This window comes from Schistocerca serialis, chromosome 2, assembly GCF_023864345.2.
Source record: "Schistocerca serialis cubense isolate TAMUIC-IGC-003099 chromosome 2, iqSchSeri2.2, whole genome shotgun sequence".
In the NCBI taxonomy this organism is placed as follows: domain Eukaryota; kingdom Metazoa; phylum Arthropoda; class Insecta; order Orthoptera; family Acrididae; genus Schistocerca; species Schistocerca serialis.
Window position 1 is genome coordinate 475,885,996 of NC_064639.1, and position 24,297 is coordinate 475,910,292.

General features: G+C 38.5%; 1 protein-coding gene across 1 annotated transcript in view; it reads right to left on the reverse strand.

Annotated features, from left to right (window-relative positions):
* Positions 1-19,411, reverse strand: part of LOC126456098 (G-protein coupled receptor 54) — a 72,859-nt gene extending 53,448 nt beyond the window's left edge. The window contains exons 1-2 of the mRNA XM_050091854.1: positions 19,306-19,411; positions 9,403-9,557 (exon numbers count right to left, since the gene is read on the reverse strand). Coding sequence (XP_049947811.1) covers positions 9,403-9,557; positions 19,306-19,411 — 261 coding nt within the window. The remainder of the gene's footprint in view (positions 1-9,402; positions 9,558-19,305) is intronic.
* Between the last annotated feature and the right edge of the window lie 4,886 nt (positions 19,412-24,297).

Below are 24,297 nucleotides of genomic sequence, written 5' to 3' on the forward strand. Positions count from 1 at the left end.
ATCAACATTTTTGAAATCCATGCTGTTGGCACTGAGGAGGTCATTACATGCAAGATACCTCATTCGTTTGAGCTCAGAATATGTTCTAAAATTATACAACAAATCGATGTCACGGATTCTGGACTGTAGTTTTGTGGGTCACTTCTACTACCCTTCTCGTAGACAGTAGTGACCTGTGCCTTCTTCCAAGAACTGTGGACAGTTTTTTGCTTGAGGGATCTACAGCAGATTATAGTTAGAAGAGGGGCTAACTCAGCCATAAATTCAGTATAGAATCTTTTGAGAATAATCATAGGTGTTTACAATTGGCATTTTCAACATCTATGGTCAGCATTTGAATACATCTGTTTGAAAGCTTTGGGAAAGGATGTTGCTATAAGAAGATAATACTAAGCTGAAAATTTGAGGCTTTAATAACTCTTGTGTATTAGCTTAAGTACATTTCACTGTAAAAGTTGCTTAAAGTGAGGAGATTATTTTTCAGGCCACATATGTAATCTTTGAAAGCTATAACAGATGAAAATTACGTTTTACATGAGTAACATTATATGTGAAATGGAATAGTGTTTGAAATATTTTGGAGAAGAGGTTTTCTCATTTCTCAATACATTATTTTCTCAATGATGGATTGTGCATAGAGGGTGTTACCAAGGCATTTACATGCACAAAATGTCTTACACAAAATACCATTATATTTTTATGTGATTTACTTAGATGATTGATTTTTGGATAATTTCATTATAATATGGAAAAACTATTTATACTATTTTCCATTTATTGTTATACAAGATGAACAGTAATCCGAATGCTACCATGATAAAAAGAACTTCGTCATTTCCTATGCAAACAGCAAACACTCATGTACAGTAGATCAGCTGAAGGATAGAAATGAAATTGTGCTATAAAGGAGTATACTTATAATTACAGAAACAAAACAAATTTATATTGCATTTGACTCATATGCCATTAGAATGTGAATGTTACTTGATGAATTAACAAAACAATTGAATCAGTTACAATCAGTAACACACTTAATCTTTCCTTCTCATCCTGTCTGATAATTATCCACTTACCCTGGTTTCTGGGTGACTTTTTCAAACTCTACCCCTTTTTCTAAACCTTGCTAGTCCTTTTTCTTCACACCTCTTCCTTCCGCTTCAACCCTCCTGCCAGAAGAAGGAGCCACTGTCTCCAAAAGCTTGCATACCTAATACCATTTATATGTGTGTTCTTCTGCCACTCTTGGTGAGTAGATTTTTTATCTGTCCAGTTACCTTATGTTTTCAAAAATTGATTATTTTTATTAATACATTTAATTCCCATTTTATCTTGTAAATTTTGGCTCTACATACACTACATGCATCCCCAAAGTTAGAACAAGATGCTCTAGTTACTAAGAATCTGCATACGTGATTGAGTTTTGCTATCTGAAACATGAATGATTAAGCTATGAACTTCTACTGTTTAATAGTATAATTACCTGAGACATTTATCTTTTAACTGAGTAATTTTATAAACTGAAAGGTTTAATTGTGATTTGATTGTGGGACTCTGCATATGTTCTGTAATTGTGCTCTGACTGAATTGTTAGTGATTGAATCTAAGTTATTTCAGGGAAAGACAAGATAAACAGCTGATATTATAGATTTATCCATTCTGAAACAATGCTGTGATTGGACTGGTTTAGATTTTTATTGGTCATCTAGTCTACAAAAGCTGTTGTGCATAATATATTAGATGAGTATGTATATCAGTCCCCAGTCTTGCAGAATGTATTACACAGACTGTAGACAAAAAAGAGTTGTATTTTTAATGTTTCTAGAGCTTTCCAAGTCACTCAGCACTGTGCTATAAAATACACTGCTTGGCAAAAAGAGTAAAACACACAGAAGGGGAGAAAGCAACAAAAGGAAACTTCATGGATTGAGAAGATATGTCTTGTTGTTTCAGTTATTACAATATAGCGTCAAATTTGGCAGTATGAGCCCAGTTATCAATATACCTCCCTCTGTCCTGGATGCACTCACTGATTGACGCCTGTGTATCCTTTCTTAAGGCAAACTGGCTCCTGACTCTATGATGCCTGGAATAACACCAATGTGCCTCTCCAAAACATTGGAAGAATGGGACTTCTACCCAACTCACTACCATATATGCTGAGGATGGTTATCTGCAGCACTGCAAAACAGTAATTCATCAATGACACTATGCGATGCCACTCATCACCAGTCCATGCTACCTGGTCATGGCAACACTCCAAACACAGTTTTTGTGTTATGGCATCAATGGCAGCCTATGCATGGGGCAGTAATTCCCTTGTCTGGCTGAGCTGGTCTCTGACCAATGATACAGGATGACACAGAATGTTACAGGGAGACCATGTTCTCAGGTGACAAGGGACAGATGTGAAGTGGTTGCAATGCACTTGGTGCACAATATGACAATCATCCCTTGTGGTGGTCAGACAAGGTCAACTAGAATGTTGCCGATAAATGTCCTTGCCCTCAGCTACCCACACAGTCCAACTTCAGGCCACTGTCCAAATGCCCCACAAATCTGGATATTCATGTTATGAGCAGCCAGCCAAATGGAGACTCATAATGAGACTCCTTTCAAACTTTGTCAGGTTCTGATAACACTGTCTAACATGAGTACACTGCATCCCCGTGTCCTTCACAGTGATCACTCAACGTCTACTTCTATTCATGTCCTTCACACACCCTACCAGGACTAGTAACAACACTAAACACAAACAACACTAATGCATAGTAGTGGCCATTCTAGCTGTCACAGAGAAATGCAGGTCTAATTTTTTACTTACCTGCTGATGTTGTGCACATGTATGAAGTTACATTGACAATTGACCATGTCTTTTGGATTCTTTACATTTTTTGTCAGGCAGCGCATGTATTAAAAAACCTGGAAAACTGCCCTACTCATCAGCAGCATGCATTAGTCAGAAATAAAACAGATACAGAATGTCACAGCATCAGTAATGAGACTATCGCTGGTTGATCCTTTTGTAAACAATATGGGCACAGAAGAGAAAGAGAATAAAATGTTGTATGCCATGTCATGCCAGTACTGAATGAAGACAAAAACAGTTTGCAGGAGAAACACATATTTCTGCAAACATCACAGCACAATGACTCATGGAAAATGAACTGGTTATAAAACTGAAATAGACCATATATGCAGTGTTAAAAGACAAAGAAAAGTCGAGCATGTGGATACAAAGGTGTTTGGAACAAAGCTGGAGGAAGTAGAATCCATTAAATTCTTAGGTATTACTATGGACAGTAAACTGAAATGAAAACAGTATGTTAACCTTGTTTGCCTAAAAATCTCAGCTCTGTCATTATGAAGCAGCTGTCACAATATGTGAACAAATACCTTCCATGCAAAGTTTGCCACGGACTCTTCAAACTGTACCTGCAGTCTGAAGTAACTGTGTGGGAAAACTCAAATAATCATTATGCAAAAAGAAACAGGGAGGCAAAAAAGAGGTCATTTGCAGAAACTACTTCAAAAACCTAGATGGTCAGAGTGGGTAATAAATGCAAATGTACAAACATATGACACAACGAAAATCCACAGATCATGGTCTCTAGTGTTTGCATCAATGCCTCTGGATCCTGGGGTCCCAGGTTGAATTCCTGTTTGGGTCAGAGAGTTTCTTCTCTCAGTGACTGGGTGTTTGTGCTATGATAATCATTTCACCTCATCTTCATCACAAAGATGGACACATCACTGAAGTAGCATCAAATAGAAAGATTTCCATCAGGTGCCAAACAACTGCACTTGGTTTCTCGCAGCCACTAATGTCATATGATCATTTCCATTACACAGAAGAAGGACCACAAATTGGTGATCCTTGAAAAAGAACCTTGGTACTCAGGTATCAAGTTACTAGCAAACCTGGCTAAAAACTGGCAGGATGATGTACACAATGGTGCCTTTCTACAGTAGCTTGCAGACTCTCTAGTGGAAAATAAATATTAAAGGATTAAAGATCACCAAATAAATTAATTCTGAAAATTTGTTCCATGTAATCATTAGTGTTTAAGAGCAAAGACTAATTAAAATGGTAACTGATTAAGAAATATGTAATATCAAAGTTTTTATGTTTTTAAAATTCCTATTTCAGAAGTATGCTTGTTATACATCATGCAATCATATGAGTCAAAGAAGAATCAAATTAACTCTTGAGTGGGCATTATGATTTTTGTAACACGAGCGGGTGCACAGCACACTTTGTACATATGTAAGGAGTAGGTAATTTTATGTTACCAAGGTACACACCATCTACATCTACATCCATACTCCGCAAGCCACCTGACGGTGTGTAGCGGAGGGTACCTCGAGTACCTCTATTGGTTCTCCCTTCTATTCCAGTCTCATATTGTTCATGGAAAGAAGGATTGTCGGTATGCTACTGTGTGGGCTCTAATCTCTCTGATTTTATCCTCATGGTCTCTTCGTGAGATATACGTAGGAGGGAGCAATATACTGCTTGACTCTTCGGTGAAGGTATGTTCTCGAAACTTTAACAAAAGCCCATACCGAGCTACTGAGCGTCTCTCCTGCAGAGTCTTCCACTGGAGTTTATCTATCATCTCTGTAACACTTTCGCGATTACTAAATCATCCTGTAATGAAGAGCACTGCTCTCCTTGGATGTTCTCTATCTCTTCTATCAACCCTATCTGGTATGGATCCCACACTGCTGAGCAGTATTCAAGCAGTGGGCGAACAAGTGTACTGTAACCTACTTCCTTTGTTTTCGGATTGCATTTCCTTAAGATTCTTCCAATGAATCTCAGTCTGGCATCTGCTTTACCAACGATCAACTTTATATGATCATTCCACTTTAAATCACTCTTAATGCGTACTCCCAGATAATTTATGGAATTAACTGCTTCCAGTTACTGACCTGCTATTTTGTAGGTAAATGATAAGGGATCTATCTTTCTATGTATTCGCAGCACATTACACTTGTCTACATGAGATTCAATTGCCATTCCCTGCACCATGCGTCAATTCGCTGCAGATCCTCCTGCATATCAGTACAATTTTCCATTGTTACAACCTCTCAATACACCACAGCATCATCTGCAAAAAGCCTCAGTGAACTTCCGATGTCATCCACAAGGTCATTTTTGTATATTGTGAATAGTAACAGTCCTATGACACTCCCCTGTGGCACACCTGAAATCACTCTTACTTCGGAAGACTTCTCTCCATTGAGAAAGACATGCTGCATACTGTTATCTAGGAACTCTTCAATCCAATCACACAATTGGTCTGATAGTCCATATGCTCTTACTTTGTTCATTAAATGACTGTGGGGAACTGTATTGAAAGCCTTGCGAAAGTCAAGAAACACGGCATCTACCTGTGAACCCGTGTCTATGGCCCTCTGAGTCTCAAGGATGAATAGCACGAGCTGGGTTTCACATGATCGTCTTTTTCGGAACCCATGCTGACATTATACTCGAACATAATACGTGTTACAAAATTCTACAACTGATCGACGTTAGACATATAGGTCTATAGTTCTGCACATGTGTTCGACGTCCCTTCTTGAAAACAGGGATGACCTGTGCCCTTTTCCAATCCTTTGGAATGCTACGCTCTTCTAGAGACCTACGGTACACCGCTGCAAGAAGGGGAGAAGGGGGGCAAGTTCCTTCTCATACTCTGTGTAAAATCGAACTGGTATCCCATCAGGTCCAGCGGCCTTTCCTCTTTTGAGCGATTTTAATTGTTCCTCTATCCCTCTGTCATCTATTTTGATATCTACCATTTTGTCATCTGTGCGACAATCTAGAGAAGGAACTACAGTGCAGTCTTCCTCTGTGAAACAGTTTTGGAAAAAGACGTTTAGTATTTCAGCCTTTAGTCTGTCATCCTCTGTTTCAGTACCATTTTGGTCACAGAGTGTCTGGACATTTTGTTTTGATCCACCTACCACTTTGACATAAGACCAAAATTTCTTAGGATTTTCTGCCAAGTCAATACATAGAACTTTACTTTCGAATTCATTGAATGCCTCTCGCATAGCCCTCCTCACACTATATTTCGCTTCGCATAATTTTTGTTTGTCTGCAAGGCTTTGGCTATGTTTATTTTTGCTGTGAAGTTCCCTTTGCTTCCGCAGAAGTTTTCTAACTCAGTTGTTCTACCATGGTGGCTCTTTTCCATCTCTTACGATCTTGCTTGGCACATACTCATCTAACGCATATTGTACGATGGTTTTGAACTTTGTCCACTGATCCTCAACACTATCTGTTCTTGAGACAAAACTTTTGTGTTGAGCCGTCAGGTACTCTGTAATCTGCTTTTTATCACTTTTGCTAAACAGAAAAATCTTCATGCCTTTTTTAATTTTTCCTATTTATGGCTGAAATCATCGATGCAGTAACCGCTTTATGATCGCTGATTCCCTGTTCTGCGTTAACTGTTTCAAATAGTTCAGGTCTGTTTGTCACCAGAAGGTCTAATATGTTATTGCCACGAGTCGGTTCTCTGTTTAACTGCTCAAGGTAGTTTTCAGATAGAGCACTTAAAAAACTTTCACTGGATTCTTTGTCCCTGCCACCTGTTATGAACGTTTGAGTCTCCCAGTCTATATCCGGCAAATTAAAATCTCCACCCAGAACTACAACATGGTGGGGAAATGCCACCACATGAGCAGAATCACAGTTTAATCTTAGTTTAATTAAACAATGATAAAGTAAACTTATATTACATGAGCTAAATTACTGTGCAATTAAACAATAATGAAATAAACATTCATTATGTCACTCTGTTGCCATGTACAAGCATTACACTACAGTAATGACTCCCTCAAAGCAGTAGATGGCATAGTTGCATCACAGCCCTGAAAAATGTTTATTCAATTACTAATTATCTCATAGACAACTGCCTCATTGTGGGATTGTGCTGCTATCTTAAAATCTGGGTCATTTTCTTGCACAGATTGCAATTTTATATTACTGCTGCTCACTTGGACATATGATAACACAACTAATCACTGTGTTAGCTGAAGCATTGGTGGAGGAACAGGTATGGGCTTGCAGTTGGAAAACAACAATGGAACCCTACAAGACAATGTTATTTGTGGTTGAAACACTTTATGCATAGGCACACCCACTTAAGGGTCAATACTGCGTCCATTGTATTGGAACACCATAAAAGTTCAGCTGCCCCAGTAGAATGATATTATGTACACAAGCAAAGGCCTTAGCAACAGTACAGCATTACCAGCAGGATAGTTTTTCTTGCATGGCTCTGCTAGGGCTTCGTTTACAAGATTACAAGTGATCTTACCACTAAAAAAGCCTTTACATAAGGGAAAATGAGATCAACTCAAAGGGGACAATACCCACAATCAAGTCAGCACAAGATTACAACAGAATTAGTAAGATATGAGACTGTGAGTTTCTATAGGATATCTATTTCCATTTTAATAAAAAGCAGTCCAGATTGCAATATTTTTATTTTTTTTTATTTTTAATTCTGGTTACCAAATGTGGTTTACGGGACCATTCTCAGGCTAAGACTCTAAGATACATAATATTTATAATGGGTCATGTATAGCATACACTAAGCCACTTTAGAAACCTAACATAAAAACAACATCAGTTATGATATAAAATGATATGCTACCCAGATGATGTGAGCAGTTAGTGCATGAGGCCATTGTGTAGTACTGACTGGTATCCGTCACAAACTCCTGACTAGCTTTTTATTTAAATATCAAGTATGAATGCTGCGTTCCATAATAAGGTCAAAAATTATTTTCTTTTTGCATGCCAATGTCATTCAATCATGCATACAGCCTTCCTACTGTACAATTCTCCATGTTTAGATTAGATCAATTGATGTGCAGTGAAGAGATACTCAAGGACTTATAACATGTCATAAATTTGATGGTGATACAACAAATGCCAGTAGACAGAGGACAAGTACTGCTTGTAGAAGCAATACAACATTGAGTATGAGATGGCAGAAATAATAAATCTGCTCTTCCTCCTTCTGAGACTGTATTACATCACAAGTAATCTAGAACCATCTCTCCAATGATCTCATGAACAAAGACAGTCATTTTTGGATGTTTAAGGTGTGGGACACTAAGCTTGGGCCATTGAAGTATCGTATGTAGCAGAATTTAAGTACAATGACACAGGCCTACAATTGAATATGGATGGTGCATGTTACACGAGAGCACGACTGTATCAGCACATAACCACAATGTGGTGAGAGGCTAGATAAAATTACATTAAAAAGCCCATCTGGAGCTGTTCAACACTCACATGGAGATAGAAATGATGCTCATCCAGGAAATATCACAGGTAACAAATGATACTACCTAACTGCAAAAAAAGTATTATATAAAAATTGGTGCCTTTTCCTTCAAAGATGAATTACAATGAACAGTTCAAGGTTCGCAAAGGAAGCTGAGAAGAAGGATAAAATTTATTACTTCAGTAATTATCTACATAATAATTTAAAATTGGCACAGTTTGTTTATTTATGTATTGGCTTGTACAATATCATTATGAAGCAGTGATGAGATGATAAATATATAATGCAATATGTAAAAAATATTATAATAATAAATTTTCTTTCACTGGACAAATGGGTGTATGTATAGTGGCATTTCCTTTATATCTATGGCACCAAAGATTTTTAAACACCAGAGATAGATATAGTGCTTTACAACATTACACTTTTTTAAATTAATTAACTGACTACAAATTCCCTGACATTAGCTATGTTAGGTATAGCTTTACTACACAATAGCAGCATATGAAAACAAGGATTTCCCACTTGTTGTGAGTGACTTCCTTAACCACTTTGGCTATTCATGCATGCACCCTGGACCCATCCAAACTTCTGTATGTCACATTGTCTACATCCTTATATTGTAGTACACTAAATTCGCCAGTCCAGCACACTTGTTACTTTAGTTTTCAGTGACTCATAAAAATGTTCAGTTTTACCACCTTTATTAAATATAAGCTATTTTAGTATTTTGGTGACCTGCAATATACACACACGCACACACACACACACACACACACACACACACACACACACACACACACACAGAGAGAGAGAGAGAGAGAGAGAGAGAGAGAGAGAGAGAGAGGGAGAGGGAGAGGGAGAGGGAGAGGGAGAGGGAGAGGGAGAGGGAGAGGGAGAGAGAGAGAGAGAGAGAGAGAGAGAGAGAGAGAGAGACATATATATGCAGCCTATAAATTGACCCATTCCATTCTGACTGAAATCATGCAAATTATCTGTAAAAAAAAATAACCACCCAAATAACAGTATTGCATGATTGAGAAATTTTTGAATGAATCTGAAAAATCTGAATATGTAACTAATGAAAACTTACTTCTCCTTTATCCACACCCATCTGTCCATTCTCCCAATGTTCCCATGATATATTTGTAGTACATCCTGAGATATTTTTAATCCCTTTGTGAGTACTGCTGTAGTTATCACATTGATCAGAAGGTCGATGATCAATAACAGGTAGACACATTTCTTCTGGAAAATAAGAAGTTGTAAAATATACAAAACAATATACAATACACTACACCACACACTTGCATAAGAGTTACACAATATGTTTAGAAATCAACATCAACTTCAAAATCAGAGCCACTGACAAATCACAATGTATCAATGGCAATTGTTTCTGTCTCTTGCATTGTTATTGAATAAGTCACAATTCATATAAATGTTTGTCATCTGCTGGTAAGCAAGTATAAGAACTGTAAGATTTTTTTAATCAATGTCAGAAAAATATTTTATTGCTTGCTTTTCTGAAGAAAATAATGTATCAACTTTTGATTGTTGTATGCCAGAAAATATTTCAGTGGGATGGCAAGGGGCAAAATATCGCCAAAAAAAATACCAATTTTCCTGTCTTCAGTTCATAAATGTGCTGACCATGTCTCAGTTTGTTCATCCAGTTGGGAACTACAAAACAGGAAATCCATTGTTTTATCAAGTATCTGACCAGCAATGTCAATCTCTGGGCAATACAAATCATTTTTATTTACCTATAACTGTATAATAAGAGTTTTCATAAAATTAAGATTTAAACTATATGCTTTCCAGCATATGTACATCTCTTCATCTGTTGCCTAGGTTGTATCTGGCTTAGTTCACTTTTGACCCTTCTTCAGTATGTTCAAGTAATCAACAAACATTATTACTTTTGAGCTGATCTTTAAAGCCTTTGGAAAGTAACGTGTAGTAGGTTAACAGATGTGGAATTAGCTCTTTATGTTGCAGGAGTCAATATACTTTCTTGCCAATAATGGGTTTAGTTTTACTCCTGTAGGGTAGTTTGTCAATAAGAATATGTTTTCTCCTGGTCATTGTCAGGTTTCTTGATATTGCAACAGCTAGTAATCAGTCAAGCAGCTCCTCATTTGACCTCACAGGTGTTAGTGCACCTCCTATAGTCCTCACACCAAGTAAAAACCCCTGGCAGTATGGGAAATTGAACCCTGCTCCTCTGCATGACAGTCAGCCTAGCTGGCCACACAGCTGCAGAGGTGAAATCTGTAAAGTATACTAGCCAATAATTATGATTATTACTAATCTATTACCACATATAACTATGGAAATTATTTCTAGGATTGTTTACATGTGTACATATATGTTAGGACAATAGCAGATATGAAAAGCAAGCCAGTGCTCATTGTCAGCTCTAGTTATTATCTTACTACTTTAGACAAAGAATTTATGCAACTTCATACAGCATTTCTGTACCTTTGTACAGAGCACACTCAGTGGTTCATATACTGGCAAAGTCACGGGTCTATGTGCAAATAGCCAGTAGAGGGCAGGTTTACCCCCACCCCCCACCCCCTGCGCCACCAGTGCCACCAGAAAAAGTTACAATCTTTTAATTTTTGCAAATTGAACTTGCATCCTGCCCTGCCCCACTACAGCACACAGACAAATGTATTGATTCAATATAAATTTGGAGTAGAGTCATAATATGTAATGGATATTGATTAGTAGCAAATGTACCCTGAGCCATTTGTCATCAAATCTCAAACCGGCTTTGCCATTTGCCACTATTCTCCATACAACTTAAAATACAAGATGTCTCTAGATTTTAAAAGTTGTCAGCAGTATTCTACCTTTGATCCACAATGCTATTCCTCATGTTAACAGCCAGCATAGAAAACTGCTAAAAATTATGAGTGTACAAACTATTGTCGCATGTCTGCATTTTACCTGCCTGACAGCAAAATAATATGTGCAAATCTTATATGAACCATACTCTCTCAGTTAAGGACATTATAGATAGCCAATACATTTCATTAAACTGTAACATTAGTATATTTTATTACTGATAAACATAGTGTTTCAAAAATTTTGAGTTTTAATTTGCAAGAACTTGTTTCTCATTTTCATTAACCCTTCACATTCCCACTGTTCATCCAGTAAATTCTCTCTGTATTGCATGAGTGAATCAGCAGTTATCATTGTGTGAAACTGTATCTTTCCCTTCTTAGCCTAACAAGAAAAACAGTGCTGTTTCATTGCTGCCATTTAATAAACATTGTCATATGAACCAATTATCATGGCTCTCACACACATTTCATGAAGATTCAGCAATAAATTATCAACCTCTATTGTGCTATGTCCTTCCATTCTTGTTGGTAATGTTACTGTGGGAAACAAACTGAAGCTATACATCAGTTACATACAATGCCATCAATCACTTTTGTTTGACACAAAATCAGTATTGAAATCTTGACTTTCTATAGCCTCCCAGTTATTTCAGATAACTCTCATACAAATCCTTGTTATGTGCTAAACAATGTTTAAAATTTTCCTGTTGAAGCCAGTACACAGACAAAATCAGTATCTTGTAAATTTCTAAGTCTATTACCAAACTCAGAGAGCTGTTCAAAGCATTACTCATTTACTTTACAACCTCACAGCTTATTCCAGTTTTAGTGTATATACGCATGCCCCTTCTTCTTATATTAAGCCTATAGTAAGATCCATGTTGATAAATATGCTGAATTTCTGTGACTTCCTGATGACATTCTGTGATGCTTAACACATTTGTAGAGAAACATTTTAGATCTTAAAATTTCCTGTGGTGAGATGAGAACTTCACCTCTCTTATTTAACAAGCATCATATGTTTGAATGGAAAAGTTTACACTATGATCTGTCCAAACAACATTCCTTGTTTTGCAGTTAATTGCTGCTAATGTCTCTACATTTATTTATTTCATCTTCGATCATTTTGCACACTATTGATGTTAATAGTTTGTACAAACTGAATAACACATAATGGTAGATATAATAATAAATAAAATAATGAAATCATATAAATTTGCACACATACAATGAGTATAAGTTAAAATTTTGCATCCTCTTTCGCACTATCAGAAAACTCCTCTGTAGCATAGAAAGCTTTCTTCTTAAGCGAGTTTTGTAGAACATTTCTAAATGTTTGTAATGAGATAGTGTGGCAGTGCATTGAACAGTTTTACTCCAAGGTATGTATAGCTATTGTGAGTCTTGCTTAGCCTCATAAAGGGTGGTCAGTCTTTTCTTTGTGATGTGTATTATGACAATGAAATAATTACCTTAATGTGTAGCTCTCTTGATTTTCTTTTGTGCAGACTAAGCAATTGAGTAATAAATAATAATGGGACTGTTATGACACCCAGTTTCTTGAAAATCAGCCTACAAGATATATTGTTTTTGAAAGTACCTCCTACACATCTGACAACCTTTTTCTGCCAGATTAAAAACTCTTTTTACCCCAGTGGGGTTCCCGAAAGCGGTATGCAGCGTGTTATGCGGCTACGAAAAATGCATTATAGGAGCTGAGGATCATGTTTTCACTCACTAATGCTCTAAGTTTATGTTAAAGGTGTATGACTCTTGATAATTTAGTGCACACAGAATCTGTGTGGAAATTTCAAGTTAATTTGGAATCCGAGTGCACACCAAGAAGTTTAACTGACATAAAGTCATTGTTAGTATTGCATAAACAAAATATTATATTTTATGTTTTATTTTGGTTTACAGTTCAGTGAATTAAATGCCTTTAAACTAGTTACTAGAAATTCTTAGGTTGGCTTTGCTTTGTTCCTTTAGATCTTCTATGTCATTTCCAGTTTCAATGAAAATGGTGTCATCAGCATACAGAACAGATTTACATGGCATAATAATAGGTAGGTCATTAATATGGATTATAAACAATAAGAGTCACAGTACAAAACCTTGAGAAACATCTAGGATTCCAGAGCTCATACCATTTAATTGTATGTTTTGCTTCCTGTTGTCAAGATACAATTCTATAAGGGTTAGTTCTGAATCTCAAATGAGACAGCACCTCAGTCCATCTGTTAGAATCTGATGACTCACAGATTCAAATGTCTTGCTGAGGTCAATCAGTAGGGCAGAAAAAGAATATTTTGCTTCAGAGGCATTGAATACTGTCGAAACAACAAATTCAACAGTTTTCAGTGTAGCTGAATTTTTCCTGATGTCATACTGATAGTTTGTCAGCATTACATTGCAGGTGAAATGTTTGTAAATTTGCTCAAAAATGTTGGTATAAGAGAAATAGAACAGTAGTTATCAACACATGACTTGTCTCCTTTTTTGTAGAGGGATAACTACTGTTATCTTCAAGCAGGCTGGAAAAGAACAAACTCATAAAAAGTCAGCTTATTAGTAAACAGAGTGTTTGTAGTATAATGTCTGCTATCTTTTTAACAAAATCTGACAGACCATACAAGTATTCTGATTTTGAGTTGCTGAGTTTTGCTATTGCTACTTCAACATCAAAGACAGCAGTTTGTCTGCACTTGAATAAGGATGTTGTAGGTTTGTTGTGCAATATGAATAACTTTGTTTTTTTCTAAATGTTTATCAGTGCCTGATTATAGTAGGCATTTTGTTGAGTTGGGTGTCCTTCATTACTAGAATTAATAAAGAAATTATTCACTTCATTGAGTTTGATACTGGTAGTATCACAAGTAGTTCTGTTAGTAGTACCTAGTTCTGCTTTTATAATTCTCCAAGCAGCCTCGTGTTTGGTTTGTGATTACTGAATATATTTATCATTTACCATTCATTTCTGTTTTATAATTTCTGATCTGGGCAAAATCCATTAAGGTAAGTGACTTTGACAAAGGGTATATTATTATTATTATGCAGAGCCTGTGAATGAGTATCTCAAAAGTGGCAAAGGTGGTTGAATATTCATTTGCTACTGTTGAGCATCTACAGAAAGAGGTAGAAGGACAGTGAAACCACCACTAGGTGCTAAGTGGTTGGACGTCCACGACTCTCCACAGAATGTTGTGTTCAGAGGCTTGTCTGCTTTGTAGAGTAGGATAGACAGTGACCTGTGTAATCTCTGCCAAAAGAGCACAATGTTGGTAAAAGCCCAAGTGTTTTCAAAGTACATCATTCATTATATGTTGGTGAACATGGAGCTCCACAGCAGACTACCCCAGTGTGTTCACATGTTGATCCAATGACGTCATCAATTAAAACTGCAGTGGGCATGGGACCATTGGGATTTAACTGTCAATCAATGTAAATGTGTTAGCTCTTCAGGTGAGTCACATTTTTTCTACACTACATCGCTGGTCACCTCCATTAACACTGTCATCGAGGTGAACGGTGGCTCGATACGTGCAGCGCCAGATGGATGCAGGCTTGTGGGAACATTATTATGCAATGGGAGACATTCTCCTGTGCTCGCATGGGACCTGTGGTAGTAATCGAAGAAATGCTGACAGCTGCAAACCACTTCCATCCTTTCATGTTGATGTCTTCCCTGATGGTGACGTCCTCTTTCAGCAGTGTAACTGTCTATGTAGCCAGAACTGTACTACAGTGAATCAACTTGGACTTCACAAAGCTGCAAAGCAAGATAACTGGAAACTGTGAGGGCTACTGCAAGCTTCCTAGAAAGCTCACACTAGATCTGTTGCAGTTGATAATATTAGGAGATTTTAATAGAAAGGGGAAAGAGAGGTTAGCAAACCTTTTCAGCTAAGAGAATAAGGATGGTGGTGGTGGGACAGTGGGGAGGGGTGACCATACACCAGAGGTGGTGGGAGGGTGAGGGGGGGAGGGGGGGGTTGCATGATCTTGCATAATAAAATTCCTTTGACTACTTGGTCTAAAGGGTTCCTTTATTTTTCTTAACATTTTTGTCTGGACAGGCAGCACAGAAAGAGACTAAAATTTCAAAAATAAATAAATTGGAGAGTAAATATAATATCATGCACCAAAATATTAAAGGCTTGAAAAATGCCATTAATAACCTTATGATAATAACAATCTCCTACATACTGTAAGGATTAGAATCATGGTCCAATAGAACAAAAACCTGCCTTGGTTTCTTAAAAAAATTAAAGGGAAGCACCATGCCACATTCATAGCAGAAGGACAAACAAGAACATAAGAAAAGTGAATTTTTATTTTGTTTTAGATTATAATATGGTAATGAATAAGTATAACTTACCAACCCTTCTTTTATATTAATGTTTTAGTAAACCTGGTGTGGGTTGCACAGTGGAATAGTGTGGAAACCTGCCATGGAGGGGATATGCTACATGTAAGTCAGACAGACCAACTGACAGACGTATTTACCTGTGGGTGGCAGTAAACCAATGAGGCAGGTGCTCATGCTGAGTTCAAACTCTGCAGACCTCACCTTCTACTTCATGCCAAGTGTTGTTGCTGAGTGCTCGTCATTATCCACCCCAACCATGGCATGCTGATTATTCATGTGCATGTCTCTACAAGGTTTTGGACTCTGCTTCCCATAGATTGACTCCAATGGCTAGGTTCAATTCCTCTCATGAGGTTCTGTTCCCAAGTTATTTTTGAATCATCATTGGCACATGAAGTGCCCATGCTGATGATGTAGTGCAATGACATTGCTTTTGTTTCCCTTACCTAGTGTTAATTTTGGGCCACCACAAACCAGGCATTTCTGCAGTGCTGGCAGGAATGGTTGCACCTACAGAAGGAACACCAGCAGCAGCAGAATACAGATCTGCTTCATGCCCTTGCCCTGCTGGCAATGGTCTATGTACCTTTTTTTGCAGTTTTCTTCTCCACCATCATTAGCTGGTTTCATTGAGTCTGTGAAAACATGGGAGAATTACCTGCACTGCTTCTTGGTGCCCTGCCAGGTAAGGTGTATCGTCGATCCTGTTGGTTAGGACAGCTTGCTGTTGTTCAGCAGCGTGGGTTTGTGCAAAGTTGTCCAAAATTTGAATACCTTCTTTGAGCCCAAGAAACACCCCTTTGATGAGCTTTGTCAGTTGTTGACACAGTATTTCAGACACGAAACTCATGTAGTAGTGGCACAGTTGGTGTTTAGCCAACACCACAAGTGCCTTGGGCAGTCGTATGTGACCTGGATTTGCAGGGCCTCTCATACAAGTGTTATTTTGTGTGCCACACATGTGCTACCTATTATGAAGACTCGCTGACTGGACACAGTTAGCGCCTGATCCTGAGGTTCATAGTCAGGCATTGACATCATCCGACCCTTCCTTAGCAAAAATTGCCTAAACTGCAGAATCACATAGCTGACAGTGGCTGCAAGTAACATCCTCTATGGTAATTGGCAAGTGGCTCAATTAGGTATGCACGGTAACAGTCCTCTATGCTCTGCAGGGTACCCCAGGCAGCCTCGCCTCCCACTGAGTTGCTGTGTGTTGACGCTGTTGATAATTATGGTGCAGTGGTGTTGCAGTGCTTCCTCATTTTCCCAGAAGGGTCATGCCAGTCATAGGGTCGTAATGGATTGTAACTCCCACCTGCAATGGTTTTTGAATCCTTGGAGTCATCATCCTTCCACTCATCAGGTGAGCCCCAGTGGCCCTTCCCCAATAGTCATTTGTTGTATTTTTACCTAGATTGTCTGCTCATGGATGCCATGTGTGGGGTATGTCATCAGTTAGACCACTTGGCAACTGTCTGTGACAGTTGTTGGGCCATGAGTCAGTTGTTGGATGCCCCTGTGTATTGTCTGGAGTCTACGGCTGCCTCCGACAACCTGCACATATTGCCCCGGGCTATTTCATTGCATGATTGATTGATTACAAAGGCAGTTCAAGGAACATCATATAATTTAATGATTCTATATTTACTTGTTTATTTTTAAGTCATTTGTTGCTGTAGAGTGTAATTCTTGCACCACTTCAAAGATGAATGTAACGTATTATGTCAGTTGCAGGGGCATATAATTGAAATTGCTGAAGCTTAACAAGGTTCTAAGAACTGCTAGATTTCCTCTCACATTCTATACAGAATTTCTGGCTGAGTTATTCTCTCTTTTAACTATAATATAATACACATTCCAAAAACAAAAGACTTTACCTAATGGTTGGAAGAAAGCAAAAGTCATAACCATCTCCAACAATGGTAGCATAAGTGATCAACAAAACTACCATCCTGTATCACTGACATCTATTTGTTGCCAAATATCACAAAACTACCATCCTGTATCACTGACATCCATTTGTAGCCGAATCTCACAATACACTGCTAGCTCAACCATAATGAGGTATCTCAAACAGACTTAGTTCATCCACAATAACCAGCATGGATTCTGAAAACAAAAATCATGAGAAATCTAATTCATACTTTTCTCACATGATATTTTGAAAGCCATGGATCAAGGTAATGACATACCACACCAACACTTATTAACAAAAGAAACTGGAAGCCATGGGTGAGAGCTCAGTATTGTGCTTTTGTTGTGGCATCTTGCAGCTGGCATTCAGCAGCCTTCGTCGTTGAAGAACTGTAGTAAATATAAAAGTTGTCTACCTATAGTGATGATGAGATCATGGCTCCACAGCCTCTGCAGTTCCATGAATCGCTATCAGAAAAAAAAGTCACACCTAGCACACACCCCTCTGGGACAGCATTCGTCTGTATATGGAGCATACTACAGGATGTCCAAACTTGGACACAAAACAACAGGAGGGACAAAAAATTCCAGATAAAAACTGGGAGGGGGCCTCTATGGGTGTTATAATGGAGTGAGGTATCATAAGCCTTCCACAAGTCAAAGAAGACATCATTGAGGTACTGGCAGTGGGCATAAGCTGTCCTTGTAATAGACTCCAGCCAAATAAAGTGGTCAGCTGTGTATCGGTCCTCCAAAAATCTATACTGGCTGTTGGACAAAACGCCCTTTATCTCAAGGATCCAACATGACCACCAATTCACCATTCATATATGTAACATACACACACTGTTTGAGAGACTGATAGGTCTATGGCAGTCTATTTTATGTGGATTTTACCTGGTTTCAGAATAGGAGCAATTATGCTTTTCTTCACCCTACACCAGATATAATTGAAGATTGCTAGTATGTGTCTTGGTAACCCATGATTGGATGATGTAGCTATGGTAATCAATGTGTTAACACTTGTCTTATACTGGCACCAGTGCTGTGGCTACTACAACATTTTTCCAGCTGCAGTCATAATCCATCGTGATTCAGTTTGCCTGCCTGCACCAGCAGCAGGTGGCACAGGGCCAGCCATCAGGTAGCAGCCCAATCACACATCAGAAGACTGCATTGTCCCATGGCCTTTAGGTGCCACTGATGGCTTGCAACAGACTAACATCATATATTCCCAGAGCAGAGCAGACTCTCTTCATTTGCTACTGTATTTGCTGGTAGTAACTGGACTCCCCTCTCAGGATAAAATGTGGTTTGTATTATAAACTTGGCCTGACTTCTACTCTGTACTTGTGTTCACATTAAAAAATTTAGAACTTTGTGCATGTTCTTATTTGTGAGTGGAATTACAATGTGAATGGTGATGAGTGTGAATGGACTTTTCAAGTGTATTTCTTGGCAGTTTGATAATGATGATCAGCATGTCTTTGGAGACGGTTCTTCAAAGTTTGCTGCAGCAGCAACTGGAAAGCCAGTGTCATTTGGAAATAAACAGCAGGAATACAGTGTCATGTTGCACAGGGTGTTGACCAGACTACTGGCACAGCCCCAACATTTGCCAGCCCATCAACCTCCCTTCCACACCTATGATGAGTGTGCAGAGCACTGGGAGGCATACGAGGTGTGTTTACAGCACCACTTAAATGTCTTCAAGGTAACAGATGCTTAGAACATTAAGGTTCTTTTTCTCTCATGAATTTCACTCCCCCCCTTCCCATTCTTGTATCAGTTGTTAAGAAAGTGGACCTCACTTCAGGAACCCTTTTTCCTCTCATTTGACAAAATGTGTCACCTGTTTCATCATTCAAAGTTTCTTGTATGGCAAGCCACCAGTTGGATTCCTGAGCAGACGTGGCCACTGTCAACTTGGCCAATGGCAGGAACTTGGGTTCAGGCATATCCTTGGAGGCAGAAATTGCAGTGGTACAGCTTGTGTGTAAACCACCTACCACATGAACACATCTATGGTGGGCTGTTGCCCACAAATCACTTCAATCATTCCCCATTTGTTTTGTTGAACATGAGAAGCCCAACTGTCCCAAGCATTGGTCCTCCTACCACCACCATTGGAAGAAAGCATACATTGTGGCCGCATGTCAAGCATGTCCACTTGCGTCCCATACTTGGCCCTTCAACTGACGGACATTAATATCTTCAACTCTACATGTGACAACCCTGTGACAGCTTATAACAAATTGATCATCAATGTATGTCTCACTGGGAAGCCACTTCAGTTGCAAGTACATACAGATGCCACAATGTCTCTAATTACTTATCATGTATATCTTCTCTGTAGTGCACCGTCATTGTCTCCAGCTTCACATCATGCTGTAAATTACAACAAACAACAAATCACTAATCTCAGACAATTTACATACAAGGTGATAGTCCACCTGTTAACTTTTCTTGTGATGGATACTGCTTTCATGGAGAACTTGTTTGGCTTGGATGCTTTCACAGCATTTAGAGTCACAGTTGCCGAATCGCTTAACCAGTTCTGACCAAGTACCTTGCAAGGAACTTGGTGAACTTTGCAAGAGTTTTTTGGACATCTTTTCACCTGAGATTGGCTGGTCTAAGCATTTTGCTGCCCTTATTACCATTAAACCAAAGGCGCAGCCTTGTTTTGATCGGGATAGGCTAGTGCCAATGTCACTTCGTTATCAAGTTAAGAAGGAACTCAACTGGTTGATGGCTTTTGCTGTGATTGGCTGTATTTCATCCAGCAAATGAACTACACCACATTTAATCATCAAGAAACTATCTGGACAGCTCCAGTTTTTTGATAATTTTAAGTTGACGATTAGAGCACAGGCTGTGAACAGCATGTACCCCATCCATCATCTGGATGAATTGATGACAAAACTGGCAGAAGAACAGTACTTTTCCGGGTTGGATTTATCAGAGAAATATAAGCAGCTCCCACTTAATGATGAATATCAGCAGCTGCTTACCGTGAAAGCCCCTTACAGTCTCTACAAGTATAAACATTTGGTTTTTGAGATGGCAGGTGCTTCAGCTCTTTATCAGTGTTTCTTGGAGCAACTCACATAACATGTCCCCTGCTGTATGAACTATTTGGACAAAATTATGGTCACAGAGCATCTGCGGCACCCTTTGGCTTCTGTTCCAAACTCCGCAGGACATAGGTCTCAAGTCTAATCTGGATAAATCTCACTTCTTTCAAACTTCTATTGAATACCTCAGGCACATATTTACCAATAGTGATACAGATGTCACTGCCACTGATACTCTTCCTCAATTTACTAAATTGAAGGAGGTTCAGGCTTTCCTGGGCAAAGATGATGAGAGTTTTTTTTTTTCAGAAGCTGATAAATGCAAAAGAGGAAATTTTTGAGGAAATACATATTTGAAATATTATACCAAAATATTAATTACAAAAGGGAATAATTTAAAATTTACATTGATTTTGTAGGCATAATTCTGATTATGTGTTAGAGTTTTCTAAAATTTTCATTTTTTATATCAGAGGAGAGGAACAAAGTTTCCAAGTTTTTCAAAGATCAATAAATGCAAAGATGGAAGTTAAAACTTTCCTTTATATACACTTTAAAAGTGTTTCTTCTGTTTCTTTTTTATCCTTAATATTAATTACAAAGAAAGCTACTTTTTTTGTTCATTTTTCATAGAATTACACCAATTACTATAATATAACACTATAGTATCATACTCTTCCATAAGTATTTGATAAGAAAAAGTGCAAAATAGCAACAAATGTTATTGAAATATAATACAAAATACTGGCTACAACAATACTAAACTGGAAATCTATTGATCACTATCAACAATATCTTTCGAAAACTCTTCTGCTCTTTCTGGTATGTTAAAATGTCTCATAAGTTATGACATATAATCAGTTCTGGCTTTCTGCACCTCTACCTCTACAGAACTTCCATTGTAAGTGTCCAATACTGACAACAGTGCCTTCTTTTTAGACTTTTCATAAGCCATATCTCACTGAGCAGTGAAGGAATCTTAGATCATTGGGCTTTTAGAGTAGTGGATTTGAGATCCTTTACTACTAGGTCTTTATTATCTTGATGATGTGATTTTGTTCCAGCATATCATAGTATTCAGTTGGTGAAAGAATATGTTTCATTTTTCAGTAGTCTTTTTCCATTTTGATTGTCTTCAGCTCAGGTGGAAAATATCCTCTTTTGGACTTTTTCCTCGCAGTGGCTCTCTCTACACTTATAACTTTTGATATGTTTCCACAGCTTGTGTAACTTCCTTATCTTTAGTAAAGCTGCGTCTCCCCCTGTTGTTTTCAGCTGATAACTTCTCTGTTACATGATATTTAATGGCCAAATTTCACAGTCTGTCTTTGGACACCCCAGATGTTGGTTGAAATGTTGTGCACATGTTGTACTTTACTGTAAAAGTATTATTCCTTTTTCCTTCTTTCTTGATGTTACTGCATTTTGATGATGTGATTACCATGTATTTTGGTAATAATTTACCCTGGTCAATTTTGTTTAAACTATTTACATGATGATGAAAAGTAGGTATCATCACATCTGTGATCAGCTGCTTTGCATTATTTTCTTCGTAAGGCTTTTGAGTTCACTGGTATATCTGGTAGTCCATGTGAACAGGTAATACCTTGCATTTTCTCAGTCTTCTTGGATTTCTTGGTTGCTTCACTTCTGACCTGGACTTCCTACCATTTGAAGACTCAGTTATATGCATACCATTTTCTGAATCACTTGTATTAAGCTCCATTTTATACTCTAACAACCTACTCTTTTATTGCAAACTTCTCCCTCACAAAGCAGGCTTATACTGAGTGACAATCAGTAATTAATGTTATTGTATAAATCACCAATTTCTATTTTGGTTCTGGGAGCAATTGGTTGCCTATAGTAATTGTTTTTATTTCCTTTTTTCTTTGATTCCAGAAAACACTCTCATATTATCATTGACCGCCTGCCACACAGGGGGCCCGGGTTCAATTCCCAGCAGGGAACTGGATGTTGTGTGTCCTTCATTATCATTTTCATCATCATTGACTTGCAAGTCGCCGATGTGGCATCACCTAAAAAGGACTTGGAATACAGCGGCCGAACTTCCCCAAATGAGGCCTTCTGGCCAACAATGCCATACAATCATTTCATTTCATTGACAGCGACATCCTACAGTGCTATTTGCCCTTCAAGTCTCTCAGAAGAAAACTACAGTTTGCATTTATTGACTTGTGGATTAACTGCCTGAGAGCAAATATCAAATTTTTCAGAAACTTTTAGTTTTCAGCCACATATAACAGAAAATATCAAATTTTTACCAAACTCTTTCAGTAGACCATGCATTGCAACTTGATATGTAACCACAAAAATTTGAGTTCCAGAAAAATGAAAATTTATTCACTTTTGAAAAAAATGCTCTTCAGTTGCTTATTACCATAAATTCAACTCACAAGTGGCTACTATACATATTTTTCACCAGCTCCTGCAAAAAGGTGTGCTGATCATCTGGATGACAGCACATGACAAAGCATTCTTGACTTTGAAGGACAGTCCCGTTCAGCCCCTTGCCTCGCTACATTCAGCCACACAACCAACTTGTGTTGGCTATTGATGCATCCTGCTTTGGGCTGGGGGCAGCGCTGGCTCATTGCAATTCTGGTGGTTCAGAGTAGTTGATAGTGTCCACCTCAAAGGCATTCGACACAGCACACAAAAATTTCTCCCAAGTTAAGATGGAGGCAGTGGACAGCTTTGCTATTACAAGTTCTTGTGTCACTCAGACTGTCAGCACAGATCCTATTCTCTACCCAGGTGTTGCAGAATATCCAGAGGGAAAGGCATGAATAATCTCTGGCCCAAGCATCAGACTCTGTCCATAATTATTCTGTGCTGGGACACAGACTGACTCATGTCAATGGTGTGATCTTGTTGATGAAGCAACATGTTGTGCCACAGGTGGTCATTCCACCTTCTCTCCAACAGAACATCTTACGGCCTTACATCATGGCCACCGGAGAGTGTCATAGACAAAGATGCTGTTTCACTGCTACGTCTACTGCCCATATGTCAGCCAGAAGATTTAACACTTGATTGCTGTGTGTCCCAAGTGTGTAGCTCACCAGGCCAGCTTGCAGTGATGTTACTCACTGTGGCTGGCACCCACACAGCCAAGGGAATGTATCCACATGGATTTCGAAGCCCCCTTCCTCGACACCTTTTGGCTGCTTGTCATTGATGCATACTCTCATTTTCCATACATTGTCATTTGCTACTCTACAATGGCGCAGTCTGCTGTGGATGCCCTCAACTGGATATTCACCACATCTAAGTTCTCACAGTTCCAGCCCTATTGGTAAGAACAGCATGGCAGAGTTACGTTATGGCCGCCAATCATGTACAGTGTTGCACCTCCTGCTGCCAACGCCTCTCACGGCTCTTGCACCTACATTGCCATGCTATGTACCAGGGTCCCCATCTGAGTTTGTGCTTTTGGCCACTGTGATTGTTGTATTCTGGTTATCATCCACAGTTAGCGCAGTGCAGTGTTCAAATAACTTACAGGTTATGCCCTGAAACTGGCAGGGTGTGATCCTGATGAAATATTCGTGGTTGTTCATGATGTCATCTGGCTGCGTTCACATTACTTATTTGAAGAACACTTACCAGATTATATACCAAATTTGTGATTGAGTTAAACTCTCTTTTAACCATAACACACTGCAGATCTCTTGAACAAAAAACTGTACTCAATAGGTGGAAGAAAGCGTAGGTAACACTTCTCTATATGAAGGGCAGCAGAA